Raw genomic sequence first — 19,948 nt, 5'->3', positions numbered from 1 at the left:
TCGAATCTTTTTACACTCTAGCAGTTGCTGATAATCATGCTACACTTTAGTTTTTGTACTCGGACTAACATGTCCTTATAAAACTTTGCTTTCCCTGGAGTTTTATTTGACAAAACGAAGCATATGCTATTTCCTCTTTTGGTGATGATCATCCAGCCTCTTCCTTTTACTGTTTAACAGGAATCCGCTTTTTCTTTCAAGGAATTCTGATCCTTTGGTATCCTGTTCTAATGTGAACCCATTATTTTTCAGGCTTGCTACATAGCTGATATCCTAGGATTTTTTTCCACCGCATTCCTAGGGTGGAGTCCTTTTTACTAGATGTCTTATTCTCTCCAAAGTATACTAAGTAATTGAACAAAGATGTAGATGTGAAGTAAATGTGAATTTTTGCATATCTGAGATATCTTTTTCAATTTTCTACTTAATTGTTTGGGTGTCGAATTCTGTATCAAAAACCTTTCTGTCTGGACTTTGAACGTCTGCTGCAGTATCTTCTAGCACACATTTCTGCTGACCAGAAAACAGATGCCAGTCTGATTCTCACTCCTTCTTAGGTAACTTCTGTTTTCCTTCTCTGGATGCTTTCAGGCTATTATCTTTAGTATTCCAAAATCTTGCAAGGATTTGCAGTGTATGTGTGAGACAGACAGACAGACTATGCTTAAATTCACTATGCTTAGCAACTTTTCAGTAAAAAAGATGTGTATCTCTATCCAAACTATCATCCTTCTATGATTTCTTTTCCTCCATTTTTTGCCGATTTTTTCCTTCTTAAATTCTTTCAGTTATTTGGTGATTTATAGACTAATGTCTTATCTTTTTTCTAATTATCTTTTTGGGAAAACTGTATTTTTTATTCCAGTACTAGTAAATGTTTATTTTGACAATCATCTTAAATTTCTAACCACTCTTTTTCATTATTCCTTTTCCATGGTAACCTATTCTTGATTTATGGTGCAGTATCTTCAAATCTTTCTGTAGATACTAACTAAAGTTTTTCACTTACTCTCTTGGGCCGGCTCTTTGCTCAATAAGGTCTTTTTCTTACCTGCCATTGGTTTTCTTCAGGTGTAGTAAATCTCAGTTGAACATTTAAAAGAAATTACATAAAAACAAAGGACCCGGCTTCTGGGTGGCTGGCTGAGTCTCTTCTGCCACTGGGAGTTCAAATTCTCCAGAATTCTCCAGCGGGCCTCCTCGAGGAATGGGAAGGACAACGTGAGGTACGCACTCATAGAGGACTATCAAATGGGAGACTTCACTTACGGGTACACGGGCAGAGAGCAGGAAGGAGGAGGCTTCCAAATGCCCGAGTGAGAAGGGCTTTCCTTCGCTGCAAGCTGGGGCCCTCCTCAAGCAGCTCATTCACGTTTCTTCCAGGAACAGTCCTCCAGCTTTTGTTTGCATGTAGGTTTAGTTGAGCGATGGCTGCAGTGAACCTGGTCATTCTGCACCAACCAGCACACTGGTTCTAGGTCCTGTCCTTCAGTTACCCTTTGCTATTAATCCTGTTGCCACTTTGTTTGCCGCTCTTAGTCTGCCCCTCTTGGGAGATATTCTTGGCAAGAAAGACTTCACACCTGCTAAGTTCACACTTGTAAAACTTCCAGGCTATAGTCTGTACTCTAGTGTATCTCCTAGTAAGTTCCCAGCTCATTACCACTGTGGGGAAAACAATCAGTCCAGGAAGTAGTGAAGAATCCTGGTGAACATCTCAGGCAGCGGGGGGGGGGGGGGGGGGGGAGAAGAGACCCCAAGAGTCTCTGATCAACAGTCTTTATTACATGTGTTTGTATGTTGCAGTTTTATGGCCTATGTTTAAAATCATCAAACTCTCCCCCTAAGTAAATGATCATCTAGTCACCCCAAAGTTCCCAGGAGGTTTTCCTTCCAGAGGAAAATGACTTTAATAAGAAAATTAAAATATTTCAAATCTCCTCTCCCTTCTATTTACATTCATTTATAGTCTAGAATTTTTACACCTGTCTTGCCAAATTGTTTAATTACAATCAATCTCTCAAAATAAAATCCCCTCTAATAACTGTAAACCTTGAGCTTATTAGCCTAAAAATGAAGGCTGGACCTTAAACTTTGGTGGACAGACCAGATCCTCTCCTGGGCCCTGGTTTGAATGGTCAGACTGGCGCCCACTGGCCACACATATTGCATATTACCAACACTCTTTTGGAGATAATGTGGCTTTATAGATTATATGGATATTTTACACAGAAATATTAAAATGAGTCACTGAAATAATATTAACAAACAAGCGTATGAAATTGTTCACATACAGAACAAATAAACCTTAAAATAGTTGGTATTAATCTAAGGAAGTTGTGGGTTGAAACATTTTAATTTTTCTCATAATACCCTAATAATGATTTACTAACCAAAAAGGAAGCACTTTTACACAATAAGAAAACTCTCAAGAATCAGGGGGGCTTTGGGGCGCCTGGGTGGCTCAGTCGGTTAAGCGTCCGACTTCAGCTCAGGTCATGATCTCACAGTCCGTGAGTTCAAGCCCCTCGTGGGGCTCTGTGCTGACAGCTCAGAGCCTGGAGCCTGCTTCGCATTCTGTCTCTCCCTCTCTCTCTGCCCCTCCCCTGCCCATGCTCTCTCTCTGTCTCAAAAATAAATAAAAACATTAAAAAAAATTTTAATTAAAAAAAAAAATCAGGGGGAATTTGGTGGAAGAAAAACTAGTATTAGAATGATGACAAGACTTATTCAGGGGTGCCTGGATGGCTCAGTCAGTTGAGCGTCTGACTTCAGTTCAGGTCATGATCTCTCAGTCTGTGAGTTCGAGCCCCGCGTCGGGCTCTATGCTGACAGCTCGGAGCTTGGAGCCTGCTTTGGATTCTGTGTCTCCCTCTCTCGCTCTGCCCCTCCCCTGCTCATGCTCTGTCTCTTACTCTCAAAAATGAATAAATGTTAAAAAAAAATAAAAAGACTTATTCAAAACTCCACTAGAAAAAACGCGCCATTCAGAACTGAACCTTTTCTAAATAGATACGGACTCCAGCTTTCTCATCCATTCACAGAATCCCTACATTCTAAATGCCACCTAGATGGAACGCTGCAGAACACAGTCTGCATCGTATCCTGCATTTTATAGTCAAAATGACTCAAAGCCTCACAGGAGCTTCATTCCATAACATTCCACAAAATTAGCAGTCAAATTCAGGTGGATCAAGTTCTTGCTCCTTGGGAAAACATTAGTTCACTGCTGTTTTCCAATGAGGAACAGTCTAGAAGGCAAACACAGGCACAAGAGAAGCGTGGAGGTCAGTCACCGTGTGTTCTGTACTTCACCTGCATTCCAAACACACCTCGTGCTCTATCATCATTACTCTTTTTATTTCTCACCTACAACTCCAGGCTGCACACTCAGTGATAACAAAACTGTATGGGGTTTTTGGGTTTTTTTTTTTCCATTTTTTTTGAAAGATGATTTTATGATTTAGGAAATTCTGTACTTCTCTTTTTTTAATGTTTACTTATATTTTTGAGAGAAGAGACAGAGCAAGAGCACTAGCAGCAAAGGAGCAGAGAGAGAGAGGGAGACACAGAATCCAAAGTAGGCTCCAGGCTCCGAGCTGGCAGCACAGAGCCCGACGCAGGGCTCCGACCCACAAACAGTGAGATCATGACCTGAGCTCAAGTCGGACGCTTATCGACCGAGCCACCCAGGCACCCTACAAAACTGTATGTTTTAATCAGCTCAGGCCGCTCTAACAAAATACCAATGAACTGCTGGCTCAAACGACAGACACTTAATTCTTATGGTTCTAGAGGCTGCAAGTTGTAAGATCAGAGGGCCAGCATCACTGAGTTTTGCTGGACTCTCCTCTGGGTTTGCAGACAGCTTCCTTCCTGTCTCCTCACAAGGTTGCGGAGAAGAGACCTCTGGTGTCTTTTCTCATAAAGGCACTAATCCCTTCATAAGGTCCTCTCTCTCCTGACCTCATTTAAACCAGCTATCTCCCAGAGCACCTGGGTGGCTGAGTTGGTTAAGCATTGGACCGCAGCTTGGGTCCAATCTCAAGGTTCGTGAGTTTGAGCCCCGCGTCGGGCTCTGTGCTGACTGCTCAGAGCCTGGAGCCTGTTTCAGATTCTGTGTCTCCCTCTCTGTCTGACCCTCCCCCGTTCATGCTCTGTTTCAGAAATAAACGCTAAAAAAAAATTTTTTTTAAATAATAAAATAAAACATTTCAAGCAAGCACTCAAACAACATATACATTTTTGGGGGAGAAGGCACATTTCAGTCCATTGTACCTACTCAAGAGTGTCCCTTCTTGGTCTTCCCTTAGAAGCGGAGCTCCTCCTTCCCATTGGGAGGTTCGAACAAAGAGTGTCCCTTCTTATAACAGTAATGATTGCAGTAACAAACATAATTCGAGAGCTCGTTCTGTGCCGGCACTGTGTCACATGCAGGTGAGGGAACCGGGCGTAGTTCTTTAGCTACACTAGGGTCACAGCTGGTACGCTGTCGTAGCGCTAAGATTTTCGCCCAGGCAGCCTAACAGTAAAGCTCAAACTCCTAATTCTCTCCCTGTTCTGCCTTAACTAGAGGAAAAATGATTTTGAGATCTGAACAAGTGAATTCAGGAATTTACTATTTTAGTTATCACACTTTTGAACTGGGTACAGAAGGGCTCCAAATATCAAAATGATTCTTTTGGTAACTACTCATAAGAAAATAAACCAGACAGGGGCACCTGGGTGGCTCAGTCAGTTAAGCGTCTGACTTCATAAACCCGAGGTTCTTGAGTTTGAGCCCCGTGTCGGACTCTGTGCTGACAGCTCTGAGCCTGGAGCCTGCATCGGATTCTGTGTCTTCCTCTCTCTCTGTTCTTCTCCCGCTTGCACCCTGTCTCTGTCTCTCTCAAAAATAAATAAAGATTAAAATAAATTAAAAAAAAAAAAAGAAACCAGACCCCCCCACCCAAAAAAAAAACAAAAAAATGCAGACAACAGAGACTAAGAGGAAAGCACAACTCTGAGGAGTTTACAAACACCAGTGTGAAAGGGGTGACTCTCTGAATGCCAATCAGATGAGACACACATCACAGAAAGCAACCAGAAGTGATGACCTGTCAAACTGGCCAAGCAGGAAACGACGAGTGATGTATCTATCACTCCCAGGGTCCAGTGAGGGCCTAGGGAACCAGCATGGTCAAATACTGCCGGTGAATATTTATCTGCATTCCTTCCAGAGAGGAAATCTGAAAATACATGTTTAAAGCTTCTCGTATGTGTTCTCCTCACCAAGTAAACGTGGGTACTTAAAAACGTCAAGATGTACGCAAAAGTTTATGTATAAGGGCAGTCATGATATTGCTTCACAGATCAATTTATATATATTCTGGTAGGTAAAACATACTATTTTTTTAAAAGTTGAGAAAACACAGAGATTTTTAAAGAGACAGAAACAAAGAGCTTTGGATATTACTTGTCAGAATTAACCAGTGTTATAATTGGGCTCTTCTCTCGGTCACGTATATATACCTATACTTTCATAACTCGTTGCTTTGTAACTTATTTATTTTTAATGCTTATTTCAAGAGAGAGCATGTGTGTGTATGAGTACGCAAGCAGGGAAGGGGTAGAGGGAGAGAGAATCCCAAGCAGGCTCCACACTGGCAGTACAGAGCCTGATGTGGGGCTTGATCTCATGAACCAGGAGATCATGACCTGAGCTGAAAACAGAGTCAGATGCTTAACTGACTGAGCCACCCAGGCACCCCTGTAACTTTTTTTTTTTAAGTCATCTTGGCAAGTTATTGATGCCAAAAATAGATTCATGTCACTTTAAATGAATGCCTAGTATTTTGCTCCATGAAGAGCATATTTGAATCAACTCTTGATGGGCCTTTTTTTGTTTTTAGCGTTTTTTATTATTATTATTTTAGAAAGAGAGAGGAGAGTGCAAGTAGGGGAGAGAGGCAGAGGGAGAGAGAGATTTTTTTTTAATTTTTTAAAAATGTTTACCTTTGAGAGAGACAGAGCATGAGTGGAAGAGGAGCAGAGAGAGAGGGAGACACAGAATCCAAAGAAGCTCCAGGCTCCGAGCTGTCAGCACAGAGCCTGACGTGGGGCTCGAACCCACCGACCGTGAGATCATGACCTGAGCCGAAGTCCGACGCTCAACCGACCGAGCCACCCAGGCGCCCCCCTCAATAATTTTTTTTTAAAGGAGGGATTAGTCACTTTGAATGCCTAAAAGAAATCTAGAGAGAAATATTCTTTGGATGGGGCTCGGAGGACAAGAAAATAAGTATCAGGTGAGGAAACAAAGCCCAATGAGGAAGCGAGGGCGAGGAGCGGATCTGAGCACGGAAGGAAAAGCTAGCCTCGGATGGAGAGAAGACCACTACCCTCCGACAGGGTGAAGGAGGGAAGGGTGTGTGTGGAAGCAGCGTAGACAGCGGGTGCGACACTGAAATCCCAGGCGAGGCAGAGGCTGGCTGCCTTTGGTGGTGAGGGGAGGTTGGGGGCGGCTTGCCGGGAGTCGCACGTCTTCAGCATCACTGCAACAAGGACGCGGCACTTAAGTCACTTGCCTGAGTGCTCTTCCCACGCACGGGCAGCACCTGCTGTCAAAATGGGCTCTGTTCTCGTCTCCCTCACGCCCCCACGTTTACACAAGTATCTGAAATTCATCTGAAAAACACTGTCACACACCAAGCATCCGGGCATCATCCCCAGTATTTCTCACACGGGAAAGCTGCTCTTCTTTTCATTAATGTTTTAAAAGTTTATTTAGTTACTTAGAGAGAGACAGAGGCGTGCAAGTGGGGGAGGGGCAGGGGAGGCGGAGAGTCCCAAGCAGGCTCAGTGGTATCAGCGCAGAGCCCGACGCAGGGCTTGAACTCCTCAACTGTGAGATCGTGACCTGAGCCGAAACCAAGAGTCGGACGCTTAACCCGCCGAGCCACCCGGGCGCCCCGTCTGCACCACCTTTACTCATCCGGGTGTCACTCCTGTTCTCAGATTCTACTCAGCACTGAGAGAAATCAAACAAACACTGATTCAAGTTTACAGGTAACGAATTATGGGAACACCTTCCACAAAGCTCACGCAGTCACGGGGTAGAGGTAATTGTGCGTTTCCGCTTTGCTCTCTACAAAGCAAGTCTTCCAAGCCTGATGCCAAGGTTTCTCTCACCCCTCCAAGTCTCTGAGTTACAGAGGACGGAAGGGAGGTGGATCACAGGAACTCAAACCGGACCACGTGATTCCCGACGGAGGCAGGAAGTAGAAAGAAGAGCCGCGGGAGGGAGGGAAGCGGCCCTGGTCCGAACCTGCAGCCTCTTCCGTGGGAAACGGAGGGAAGCTGTGAAGAGGGCCCAAGCGCTTTTGGTCCCGGAAGTCCCAGCCGGCTATCACTGGGAGGACGAGAGACTAACACGAATGGAGATGCTCTGCCTCCTGTTCTCAAGCCCTCCCGTGCTCACCCTCTCGCCTCCAGGCTTCCAGTACAAGTAACAACCTCCTCCCCTGCACCGCAAAGCCCCAGCTGGGCCTCAGACCGTATTGGCTTCTGGTAACTCAGAACTATAGGCGGGCAGCCCAGAGGCAGGATGTGAAGAGGCAGGCTGATTTCTGGCAGGGGAGAAAGGGAAAGCAAGGAGATAGCGGGCCTGGGTTTTAGTAACCTCAGAACCTTTCCCAGGACACCTGAAATACTTATGGAAGGAAAATAATCTTTACTAAGGCAAAGTCCAATAATCCACGACTTCCCGCAAATCCGCTTGTGATTTCCTCGAATAAAATTAGTATTTGACAACAGCGCTATCGTGTTATGGTGAACCACTGTTTGACATCAACGTAACATTCAGTTTCCTTTTGAAACAAAACTGTACAAGCTCTAAGCCTCCATGCACCTGCAGATCCTCTGAGCACAACAGCTGGCTTCTGCATGGCTACTGCTAGGCTTTCCAGGTGAAAAACTAACCCAGATTGACCATTTGTTACATGTACAATTTTTTCTTTTACTAGAAACGAACAGGTTTAAAATAAAGAGGTGAACTATGAGTTTACCAGACAGAAGTAAACAAAAGAAGGAACAGTAACATTAACATCAGATACGGGGAGGGGCACTTGGGTGGCTCAGTCGGTTGAGCATCGGTTGAGCACTCTTGATTTTGGCTCAGGTCATGATCCCAGGGTCATGGGATCAAGCCCTGTGCTGGGCTCCACAGCAAGGAGTCTGCTTAAGATTCTCTCTCCATCTCTGCATACCCCCCCCCACCCCCCCCAACTTGCTCACTCTCAAATTAAAAAACAAAAACATCAGATAAAGGGATATTGGTCAGACATAAGTTGAAAGCATTAAACAGGATAAAAAGGATCTTATAGAAGGCATAATTTACAAAGACAGGGCACAGTCTTGTATGAACCAGTGACGTAATGTTACATACATAAAGAAGATCTTCCAGAAATGCAAAAAAGATTGTTTAAAATACATTTAAGGTGGAAATCTTAATCACACCTCTTCTAGAATTAGACTGACCTAGGAAATGTATCAGAGAACTAAATTCTAAAATCAATAAACCTGAATACTAAAACCAGTAAACCTGATGAAACAGTCATAGAACTTAAAAAAAAAAAAAAAAAATTATGTTTATTTCTTTTTGAGAGAGAGAAACAAGAGCACAAGCAGGGGAGAGGCAGAGAGAGAGGGGGACACAGAATCTGAAGCAGGTTCCAGGCTCTGAGCTGCCAGCACAGAGCCCAAGAGGGGGCTCGAACTCACAGACCACAAGATCATGCCCTGAGCCCAAGTCAGACGCTTAACTGACTGAGCCACCCAGGCACCCCAGCATAGAACTTTAATTTATTTATGTACATATTTATAGCATAGAACCTTTTAATTCTAAGTAGAAAATATACATATTTTAACACCCATGAAATGTGTAATCATTGATTATGTACTTGCCAAAGAAGAAAATCTTAACTAAAACATACCAAATCTAATTCTCTGGTCACCACAAAACTGGAAAATAATACAAACATGACCACCATCATGCTGTGCACTTGAACTTACCCAGTGATGTATGTCAATTATCTTTCAATAAAACTGAAGAAAGAAATGGATTGAAAAGCTTAAGTATTTGAAAAAATGACATCCAATCCTGGATAACTCTTAGGTCAAAGAAAAAAATGACAACATATGTAAAAAGCAATGAAAAAGAGAACACTTTATACCAAAAACTATGGAACAAGTTGTATTTAGAGGCAAATTTATAGCCTTAAAATGTCTTCACCAAAAATTAAAGAATAAAAATGAAAGAACTTAAAAAAATAAAGGCTCTTAGACTAATATTAAGAAATGGGAAAAGAACAAGAGAGTAGGAAGAGGAACTGTGACAAAAAAAACTGGAAAACAGAAGACAGTAAGTAAGAGTTGAAAAGCATTCAAAAAGAGACAAATCCTCTTGCAAGCCTGGTTCAAGAAAAAAGAAAACAAAAATATGTAAGGTTAGGAATGAGAAAATAACCTCATGTGCAGAGCAGACTGTAAGAATCACAAGAGAATTCTATACACAATACAATGACAACTAATTTGGAAAATCTGTTGAAAATGGAGGACCTTCCAAGCAAAATACAAATTAAGGTTGATCCCTCCCCCATAGAAAAGTTGAATTTTAATTTTTTTTAATTTTTAATTTTTAGAGAAAGAGAGAGAGAGCGCGCCCAAGTTGGGGAGAGGGGGAGAGGGGCAGAGGGAGAGGGAGAATCTTAAGCAGGTTCCACGCTCAGCACAGAGCCTGACATGGGGCTCGTTCCCATGACCTTGGGATCATGACCTGAGCCCAAATCAAGTCAGATGCTCAACCAACAGAGCCACCCAAGCAACCCAAAAAGTTGACTTTTTAAATGATCACAGAAGAGAGTGGATACATTATATATAAATGCTACCATGTAAAACTATATAATAGGATTCTGAAATTGATTTCTCTCTACTCAGTCTTAAAAGAGCAGATAATTCCAAAGTCAATTAAATTATTTCAGAACGTAGCAAAATATAAAATGCTCCCTAAAGTTATTCTAAGGGATCTAGCATAATTTTAAATATTAACATCTGATTAATACAGTACCAAAAAAGCTCCCCTTTGTGTCAGTCTCACTAATAAAAGATACATTCTATACATCAATAAATGGCACCCAACAGTGTATCAAAAGAATAATATACTTGATCAAAAAGAATTACTTGGAGATTCTATCAGTATTTTAGCAGGTACTGTACCAAAACCTTTTATGATAAACTGATATATTTAAAGCACTGAATTTTCCATACTGGAACATGAAATGTCCATTTACTTGCCCTTAATGTCTTTTAATAATATTTCATATTTCTCATAAAGAAGTCTCTTTTGTGCAGTGTATTCATATTGGGTTCTTCCCCCCCCCCCCATTTTATAACTGATATACAAAAAAATTTAAGTTTCTGTATTCATTTAGTCACTTTGCTGAAGCTTTTAATTCTAATAATTTTGCAATTTCATTCTTTTCCATTTTCCAGAAACAAAATTACATTATCCAAAAGTAATATTTTCACTTCTTCCTTTCCTAACATTTTTGTCTGTTCCCTGTTTTATTACTTTAGCTAGAAAGTTAGCACCATGTTGAATATTAGAAGTGAAAGTAAATATTCCATTTTCTCCTGAGTTTAAAGAGAATGCTTCTATTGTTTTATCATTTAAGTATGACATTTACCATAGATTTCTTTTAAGTGCCTTTTATCAAGTTGCTGTTTGTCTATTCCCATTTTGCTAAGTGTTTTATTTATTTATTTTTGGGAGGTGGGGGAGAGAGGGAAGGAGAGGGGGAGAGAGAAAACGAGCAGGCAGGGCCAAAGAGAGGAAGAATCTTAAGCAGGCTCCAGCACAGAGGCTGACACAGGCCTCAATCTCACAATCATGAGATCATGACCTGAGTGGAAATCAAGAGTCAGACGCTTAACTGACTGAGCCACCCAGGCACCCCTCCTATTTTGCTAAATGTTTTCTTTGAAATCAAAGTAGGTTTTGAGTATTTGCAAAAAACACTTTACCGCTCGAGATGATCATATAGATCATACAGATTTAACCTCATATAAACTATTAATACAGTGATTTATAGCAACAGGCTTTCTAACGTTAAATCATTCCTGGGATAAAATCTTTCATTCCAGATGGAGGGCATGACTGAATTTGCTACTATTTTATTTTAGGGCTTTGTATTGATGGGAGTTGGGCAGTTTTTTCTTCTGGTGCTATCTTTGTCAGGTTTTGGTATTAAGGGGATGCTAACATTATGAGCTGAACAACTCTCCTTAATGGAAGCACTCCAGGAATAAGGGCCAGCATGAGCAAAGACCAGGATGAAAAAGCACAGGATATGCTCAGAGAATAGGATTTAAGACTTCTTTTTCTCTTTTTTAATGTTTACTTATTTTTGAGAGGGAGACAGAGCGAGAGAGGGAGACACAGAATCTGAAACAGGCTCCAGGCTCTGAGCTGTCAGCACAGAGCCCGACGCGGGGCTCAAACACACGGACCGCGAGATCGTGACCTGGCTGAAGTCGGACGCTCAACCGACTGAGCCCCCCGGGGCGCCCCAAAATCCTTCCAACTTTAACCTATTTTACATTGCAACCTGTGCTTTCCTGTGATTTTTGTTTGCTGAGAATGCTATATATGATCTACAATGGCACATCCAAATCCTACCCACCTATCAAGGGAATAGTTCAAATACCCATGAAAAGTTCTCAGATCCAATTGAACTATGTCTGAGTTCACATGTGCTGCAGCAAATTACTGTCAGCTCTTGGCTTGCCAACTCCTTAAGCTCTCTGACAGCTATACTATGTTGGTCAGTGTCACGCCCCCCTCCCCCAATTCACGACCTTCCCAGAACCTTAGAATGTGACTTTATCTGGCAATAGTTATTGTAAATGTAATTAGTTAAGATCAGGAGTAAGGCAGGCCCTTTGTCCAAGAAGGCTGTGTCCTTTTAAGAAGAAACACAGATACACAGAGAAAAACACCATAGGAGAAACTTCAAGAGATCCAAAAGATGCAGCTACAAGTTAAAGAACTCCTAGGATGGGTCCACAGCACCGGAAACTAGGAAAAGGCAAGGAAGTATTTTACCCAGAGTTTCAGGGGAAGCGTGATCCTGCTGACACCTTCATTTCGGACTTTCTGGTTCCAGAACTGTAAGATAATAAACGCGTTGTTTTAAGCCACCCAATTGGCGATACTTGGTTATCACAGCCCTAGGAAACTAAAGCAAGGGCAATTTAAATTTCTAATTTATCTTCCTAACCCCAACAGCGCTCTGTCCCTAGTCCAGCTGAGAACTATGTAGGTACTCAAATCCTTCCACGAGTGGGCTTCCGGCAGCAGCAGTCAGGAACTGCCAGACCTTATGAGCTCCTGCTGGGAGACGACCAACAGCCAATGCTCGTAAGTGGTAAGTAAGCACCGTGACTGTAAGACAAGCGGCTACGCAGACGAACGGAAGCCAGGAACTAAATGAAACACGCGGCAGCCGGAGAGGGAAGAGCCTCGATTCCCCGGAGAGCGACCAGGGAGGGAGGCAGTTCTCGAGACGGGAGTCTCCGAGCCGCTCTCCAGACCCCGCCGAACAGCCCAGTCCTCTCCCCACCCTCCACGGCCGGGACCCCAGCAACTGGCACCTCCAGTCCAGGAGCCCCTCCTGCCCCGCCCCGCGCCGCCGCCTCACCTCCGCGGGCGCTTCCCGCTATGTTACGCTGTTGCGTGGGGGGAGGGACTTCCTCCCCACACCCGGAAACCGGAAGGAGCTCTTTCCCGCCGGAAGGAGAGTGTAGTTGCTGTCGGGGTCGGATCCGGGAGGGCCGGGTGCGGTTGTGGCGTAGAGCAAGGCTGATCTCGGGCCACCCGCGGGGCGGGCGACGATATCGTCCTAGTGGGCAGGCTGGCTGGCGTGTCGGGTTTCGGGGAGTATGGCGGGGAACCGGAGTAGAGGTGAGAGGTCGGCGTATCTGTCGCGAGGGTCCTCGTCACCCAACCACATATACGTCTCATACCTAACTCTTGCTCAGCTTTTTCGACCCCGTCTAAAAAAACAAGCCTGGTAGTTCGCGGAGGTGCGGTGGGGAATATATGTGGAAGGGAGAAGTAATGTTTAAGGAAAAATAATTCAGGAGGTGAATTTAACATAAGTGGTCCCTTAAGGGATGTGACTCCGGGGCCTGTGCATAACCAGGCCCTCTGAATCGGTGACTCCTGCTTGAGGCAGCAGCACCTGTTGCATTAATTTGAAAACATATACACAGGCGGGTGATTTTCAAGCTTCCTGAATCTGCCAGCCAAGTCATTGGGAGTCGGAGGAGGGACAGCCATCTGGGTCATCCCCCACGGTTCAGTTTTTCATGGAAGCATAGTGAGAGGAGACAGGCTGAAAGTCAGGAATTAGAAATGTGTCATTTATTTACATTTTATTATTTTTTATTAAAAATTTTTTAATGTTCTTGAGAGAGTGAGTGTGAGTGGGGGAGGGGCAGAGACACAAAGACACAGAATCCTAAACAGGCTCCCAACTCCCAGCTGTCAACACAGAGGCTGACACCGGGTTTGAACTCACTAGCCGGTGAGATCGTAACCTGAGCCCAAGTCGGCGGCTCAACCTACTGAGGCACGCAGGCGCCCCTGTAGGCAGTTTCTGTTTCACTCACTCCTCTTGACCATTTAACTCCTGCTTCCCTCAGTGACCACAGCAGGCTACACATCTCACTTCTAGAACTCGAGACTTTTCAGTGGAATAGTAACTGCACAGAAACGGACCCACTATTGAATTCATTATTATTGCTCCATGAGTAGGTGTTTAAAATGCCTTATACTTTACAGAAATCCTTGGTAGGTAGTTATAGATGGTTATCTGGGGGAGATTGGCTTGAGGTTCTTTGAAGGGCTGGGAACATATATTTTTGATTTAAAATAATGAAGCCTAGGCTCTGAAAATTCTATAAACTGTTTAGGAAAGGATGAGATTTCAAGAACAACAGGCACCTCCATATATGTAGTATTTTCCCCTACATCTGATATGGAAATTTGGGTAAAATTTTGGGGGGTGGGATGAGGAAGCCTCTCCCATAAAATGACTTTTTTAAGACACTTGACATTTGATTATCACCTGTGGTCTTCTTCTCAGGTATCACCTGAGTTTGTCATTACCTTTACAGCATACGATTTCCTCCATGAAAGTTCTAGATTCTAAGACCAGCAGAGAGTCATGGTGTGACGTGCTATCAGGGCCAAGGGGTAACTTCCACTCATCAGCCTCCAAACATACAAACCAGATTGATGTTTGAGAACATTTAAAATATGTATGTTGTACACTTTGGGCTCTCTCGAGAATCATCAAAACTATAATAAATATTAAATGTGTTAAAGATCTCTTGCAGGGATAGGAAGGAAACGTGCTAAACCACATACATCTTCCTCAGATTCCCATAAACCCCTCCCACTCCTCCCAAGTTAGAAGTCACTGTTACTAACAGGGTTCTTTGGTAGATCTCTCAAGTGTTTGGGGACAGAAGAGAGGCTGAGAATCACACTATTTTTTATCTCCCTCTCCCCACTCGACACACAATTTGAAAGTGCTTTGCGTTTTTTTTCTTTTGAGGGAGAGAGCGAGTGAGCACGAGAGCAAGAGGGTCAGCAGGAGGGGCAGAAGGAGGGAGAGAGAGAGAGAATCCTAAGCAGGTTCCATGCGAGTGTGGAGCCCAACCGTGAGTGAGATCGTGACCTGAGCTGAAACCAAAGTCAGACGCTTAACCGACCGAGCCACTCGGGCGCCCCATGAAAGTGCTTTGCTTTCTGATGAAGAAATTTTCTTTTAATTTGGACGACAATTCGATGCCTCTTATCTCTTTTCAGGGATGTGAGCGTTTGAAAGCAGAATGCCTTTGCTTCCATGATCTGATCAGAGATTATGAAGATACAGTTCCTCCCTTTGGTTTGCATACAGTTAAGTGGAGCAGATACAGGTCAATGGTCAGTGTGCCACTTAAGTATTCAAGAAGAGGTGAGTGTGTGCAACTTAACTCGGCTGGGGAGGAAGGGGAATTAAGTGCTTCCGGGAAGTGACTTTTGAGCTATACAGGCATTAGGAGGACAAGAAAGGGTAGGTCCATTCCAGGTACCTAGGGGTCTGTGACCTGTGGCGTGTTTACAAATTGTGAATTACACAGAAGACAGGGTCAAGTGTCTTCTGCCTTTCTTCAGAGGTCTGTCCTTCTGAGGATAGTGCTCCTCTTGTTTTCCTTCTCTCTCCCTGTCCTTCTTCCCCTTAATTAGATGGATGTCCAGGATAGAAAAGAAGTCAGAGGGGAGGCATCTTTCTGAGTGGCAGAGCAATAGGACAGGTTTACCAAGAAATAATGATTGTACTCAGGAAATCCATCTCTAAAAACTGCGTTCCTGCTTTGTTAAAATGCACAGCTGGGAAACCTCAATTTTGTTGATTGATTGCTTTCCCAGTGAATGGATTATATTCTTGTCTCTAATCCAGTCTTTTCGAATTTAGGGGCCTCTCTCAAGCCCACCTCTAGGCCTAGGAATGAGCATGGGGGAGGCAGCAAAATCAGAACCCAAGTTCATACTACAAAAGCATTTTTGTTGGCTATAACTGAGTGACTGCATGTTGTTTGACCTGCAAGCTGGGTAGCTGAATTGTAATTCAAATCAATGATAGTTTAATTCCACTAGGATCCGATGAAGGTGGAACTAGGCAGAAAAACCTGATTCTGTCAAAGTCTGGGGAGAATGACGAAAAAGCAATCAATCGGTGAATCGGGCTTAATTTTTTTCTGGGACTGGGACTAGCAGAAGACAAGCAGTCAAGTGGAAGACGCGACAGGCGTGCCAAGAACTAGCGCCTGTGCACTAGCAGCTCTAAAGTAATTACTAAGTCGGGGCATCCATCGTGCCCAGCTCATCATCACGCTCCTTCTAGGAGACTTGCTGACAGAGAAGGTGCTGACTGGCCGGAATCTTCTTCGCAAATCCTGAACTCTCATCTTGCATTTAGATTCCTTAACCATGGATTGCAGTGAAGCACGTGTACGTTATCGTTCCAGTCTCTGAACACTCGAAAAGTAGTTGGTTATCTAAAAGTAATCAACTAGCATTCCTTTCGTGTCTTGACGTGCTGGAGGACAGTGTTTCAAAGGCTGGACTTGGTCTTCTGGAGACTAAGAAAATAGAGTCCTTGAAGTCAAGCCGACTCTGCTGTTAGCCTCCTAAATGAAAAGGTAGATAGAACAGGTCTTGTTTACAAAACAAATTCAAGACCTACTTATCTACCAACAGCATTTATACATATAGTGTGGTCTTGCTGTGGAAAATAGGAACAGTAAATTGAGAGATTAGAAAGGGTGGGAAAAGGCAGTGAACCCACAAGACTCTTCCTGTACTAACTGATAGGAAGGTGGTTGGAAATTGGAGAAGTTGTTCAGGAAAGCGGAGGACGGGACCTTTCCCGTAGTGCAGCCTTCGGAGGGTCCAGCAGGTTCTCTGGTAGCTAAGCCTCCTTGGACAGAGACGAGCGGATCTCATTTACAGAATGCCATGTCATGGTGAATTGTGCTGCGGGCAGCTGCCAGTGTGAGCCGTGTAAGGTTATGATTCTGACAAATATTGAGAGGATGAGAAGCATTAAGGAAAAGGCCTCATTGCCCATGCAATCACTCTGCTTTATACTGGTCACCACGCTTGTGCTTCAGAAAGATTTTATCGGGTGTGTACAAGCAATGATTGCTTATCATTGTCTGAATCAGCAGGAAGTCCATTAAACGCACTTTTCCAAATAAAAGGCAATTTCATTTTACCGGAAACCAGTGTCTCTGACCAACTTTCCAGTCCCATCTAAGGGTGCCTTAAATTCTGATTATTCTGAATTACTAAGCCCATGTTAATTTACACTAAGATTCTGTGGTTATTTTACGTAGTCTCTCCTTTGTTGAGGGAAGCCAAAACTTATGTTAATAACCTACTCAAGAGTTAGAAAGTGATATAGGTAAAGCTAGGAAAAGAACAGATTGGTATCTTTTGTTTTATCTGCAGTGTCCGGGATTGTGGCTACGATATTCTGACTTTTTAAAAATCCGTTTTGTTTTTTGTTTTGTTTTTTAACAGATATATCAGCAGGTTGCAGCTGAACATGGCCTTGAGGTAAATCCTGCCCCCGTTGAAATTTGGTTTCAGCAGATTATTCATGGTAATTTAGGAACTGGAATATTTTACAGAAAAAAAAAATTTCGTTTGGTTCTGTTCTAGACTTATTTTTCTTCTCCTAGAAGAACCATGTTTAAACAAAACTTCACTATGCTGAAGAACTGTGATGCTTTAAGTTGGTCATCTGCCTCATTTTAAAGTAAGTGAATTTTATATGTCAACACAAATTCTAGATGTTTTTTTTCTTGATCAATAAAACTTTTACTCAAACCTTACAGGTGTCGAGTTTTTAATCGTTTTATCCACGTTCAGGTTACATGTGAAACATTCCATAAAGCCTTTAGAGTGCTGAATTCAAATTTGCCGTATCCGTGATAGCCTACCTCCTGCTTGGTAGTTTCTGTTGCAGTGGCTAAGCTTGGTTTTGAATATGCACACATGTATATTCTGTTTGTAACTTGAACCATCTCTGTTTACACTGGCCGTCCCTTCCTTATCTCAGGGTAGTAAGACTGTCAAGTTGTTAATTCAGGAATCTGAGCTGCCATGTGTATGAACAGGCAGGGTTTTGAGACAGGCGACTTGAGAGGCGTTCATCGCATCAGACTTTGTGCTGGAAAACACTAAAGTTTCAGATCACAGGATTTTCAGTTCCCACAAAACCATGTGTGATGAGATATGGGGCGTATCTGTGCAGACGGGCATCTGCCGGGCGGAACAAAACGGTCTGAGAACCGCTTCACAGGCAGGGTCCCCTACTCTGCACCCACACGTCCAAGCTCGAAGACGCAGTGTGCAGAGCTTTAGGTGGCAGCTGGAGAGCCGAGCGGAGAAGCAGGAAGGCAGCCCGCGGGGCCGGTGCTGTGGGCACAGGAGGGCATGACAGCAGAGAGGCAGGAGGCCCCAGAGCTGCTGGCCCAGGGGCCGCTTTGCACACCGGTGCTCAGCTTTAGCCTTTGGCGGGCGAGGTTCTCTCTCCCGAAGCTGCCACGCATTTGCCATACGTTCTATATCGTGCGCTCCCGTGTTCGTCATTAAATCTCCCAGTCTGTTGAGTCTAGTCTAGTCTCGTCTATTGAAGCTAGTGCTATTTTTTCTTTGTTTAAAGGGACACGGGAACTCTGGAAGATCATGTGACTCCTTGCAGAGGAGCAATCAAACCTCGGTCTTTTGATTTCCAGTCTGGTTCTCTCCACGTGACAGGACAGTTCCTAGAATCAGTTGTGACTAATGTTCTCTGTTTTTTCCCGCTTTAGCCCCCGCTCCCTCTCCCGATGCGCTGAAAGTGCCACGTTTATGTGTAGGCCGCTGCGGGACGTGAAGTGCGTAGTAGAGCGTTCCATTTTGCCCAGTCTTGCCATCAAGCCGCAGGTGCCCTTCTGTTCCTTCAGACTGCCTCCCCTCCAGGTTTTGTCCATCTCCCTGCCGTACGTCCTTTGCTGTAGTTTGGAAAGAGCCCCACCATCCCTCACACGGAGAGCAGAGAGCCCGACAACGGTGGTTGGATGAGGAAGATACTAATTTATTCAGTATTTGGTGTGTACCGTTTGTTACATGTTAGTCCTTAGGGACCGAATGATGAACAAGACAGACACTGTCCCTGCCTTCATGGAAGAGCGCACGGTAGAGGTCATTTCAAAGTTTGAGTGGGGTAAGTTCTGTGAACGAGGGGAACAGGTGTGACAGCGTGCTCAGTGCCAGAAACCGCATCACAGTGCCATTAACTCCCCGGAACACAGAAGGCGCGTGGCTTCCCTGGTTCTCTGTGGACAGCCTCTTGCCTTCTGGAGTCTGTTCCCGGCTGACTCACGAGATGTCCCGGGTGTGCCGCGGCCACTAGTACTTCTGTATCTCTTCCCTCCCTTGCCCCTGCCCTCAAGCTCTGTAGGCCTTGGACTTTCAGATACTTTGCATATAAACAAACAGACCGATACAGTTTGACCACCTGAAAGGCCTGGAGTTCATTTTGTCTGAGCCCTCATTTTACAGCCGCGCCTGGTAATGACTAACCTAACATCATACAGGCGGCAGTGCGCAGGGCTAGAAACCTGTGCTTGAACGCCAAGTTCAACCAGCTGAGGGGTGGCCGGCTTGGAGGGGTGGGTACAGAAGAGAGGGAGCTGGCATCAGAATGGTCTAGTAGAAAGTGACGTGCTTTGGCATTGAAATGCCATTATGTATCTTCAGACACCCAGGCTTTTCCAAAGAAAAACAGGGATGCACAAATTGGTGAAGCGGACAACTAAACGTGTACAGATGCTGAGAAATGTCCGCATTGAAAAATGACAATTTTGAATTTTCATAGTCTAGCAGAATGCCGATCTTCCTCGGGGAGACAGTTATTCTTATATCTGGAGTCGTCCCGTTGTGCAGGAACTCATACTTATGCCTAGAAATTAAATGTTGATAGGACACAGCTTCAGAAGTTCTGTAGATGCGCAATTTACAGAACATTTCGTATTAGTTTTCAAATAATGCTGTGATTGGGGTTTTTTTTTTAATTAATTGACTACCAAAGTAACGGTTCATTTCCCAACATATCTGTCTCTTTTCTAAAATTTGTCCTAAGAGACCTCTCTTTTTAAACACCATTTGTTTTTGATCAATTTCTTCACCTAAGAGACTTACATACACTCTTACTGCATCAAAGTTTGTATAGAAATTGGTGTTTTAAAACTTGGGATTTTGAGGTTCAAATGTAAAAAGCCTTCGTAATAAAGATGTTTGAACCGGGGA

General features: G+C 43.8%; 1 protein-coding gene, 2 long non-coding RNA genes and 1 other non-coding gene across 13 annotated transcripts in view; 2 read left to right on the top strand and 2 right to left on the bottom strand.

Moving 5' to 3' along the window:
• Positions 1-12,835, bottom strand: part of LOC109273513 (uncharacterized) — a 25,874-nt gene extending 13,039 nt beyond the window's left edge. Inside the window, exons 1-2 of one of the 3 annotated variants that reach the window (XR_008416860.1) lie at positions 12,738-12,835; positions 12,143-12,205 (exon numbers count right to left, since the gene is read on the bottom strand). This is a non-coding gene — a long non-coding RNA (uncharacterized LOC109273513). Of the gene's footprint in view, positions 1-12,142; positions 12,206-12,416; positions 12,660-12,690 lie in introns of those variants that run through there. The other 2 variants (XR_008416861.1, XR_008416862.1) reach the window with 2 other exon arrangements.
• Positions 12,830-19,948, top strand: LOC109273512 (uncharacterized). Of its 3 annotated transcripts, none has more exons than XR_002083091.2 (3): positions 12,830-13,000; positions 14,915-15,062; positions 17,174-17,487. It is a non-coding gene; the product is annotated as an uncharacterized LOC109273512 (long non-coding RNA). The 3 variants fall into 3 exon arrangements; XR_008416864.1 differs by adding an exon at positions 18,469-19,948 and having other exon boundaries at positions 12,893-13,000; positions 14,915-17,411; XR_008416863.1 differs by having other exon boundaries at positions 12,893-13,000; positions 14,915-17,487.
• On the top strand, positions 16,224-16,350 carry LOC128772732 (small Cajal body-specific RNA 15). The gene has a single exon (XR_008416899.1). It is a non-coding gene; the product is annotated as a small Cajal body-specific RNA 15 (non-coding RNA).
• FSD2 (fibronectin type III and SPRY domain containing 2) overlaps positions 18,716-19,948 on the bottom strand; it is a 42,236-nt gene continuing 41,003 nt past the window's right edge. For all 6 annotated transcript variants that reach the window (XM_019460385.2, XM_019460384.2, XM_019460386.2 and 3 more), the window contains one exon: positions 18,716-19,601. In XM_019460385.2, coding sequence (XP_019315930.2) covers positions 19,349-19,601 — 253 coding nt within the window. In that variant the 3' untranslated portion in view covers positions 18,716-19,348. The remainder of the gene's footprint in view (positions 19,602-19,948) is intronic.

Source organism: Panthera pardus, unplaced genomic scaffold (genome assembly GCF_024362965.1).
Source record: "Panthera pardus isolate Hobbes unplaced genomic scaffold, ASM2436296v1 HiC_scaffold_23, whole genome shotgun sequence".
In the NCBI taxonomy this organism is placed as follows: Eukaryota; Metazoa; Chordata; class Mammalia; order Carnivora; family Felidae; genus Panthera; species Panthera pardus.
This window is presented reverse-complemented; position numbering and strand designations above follow the sequence as displayed.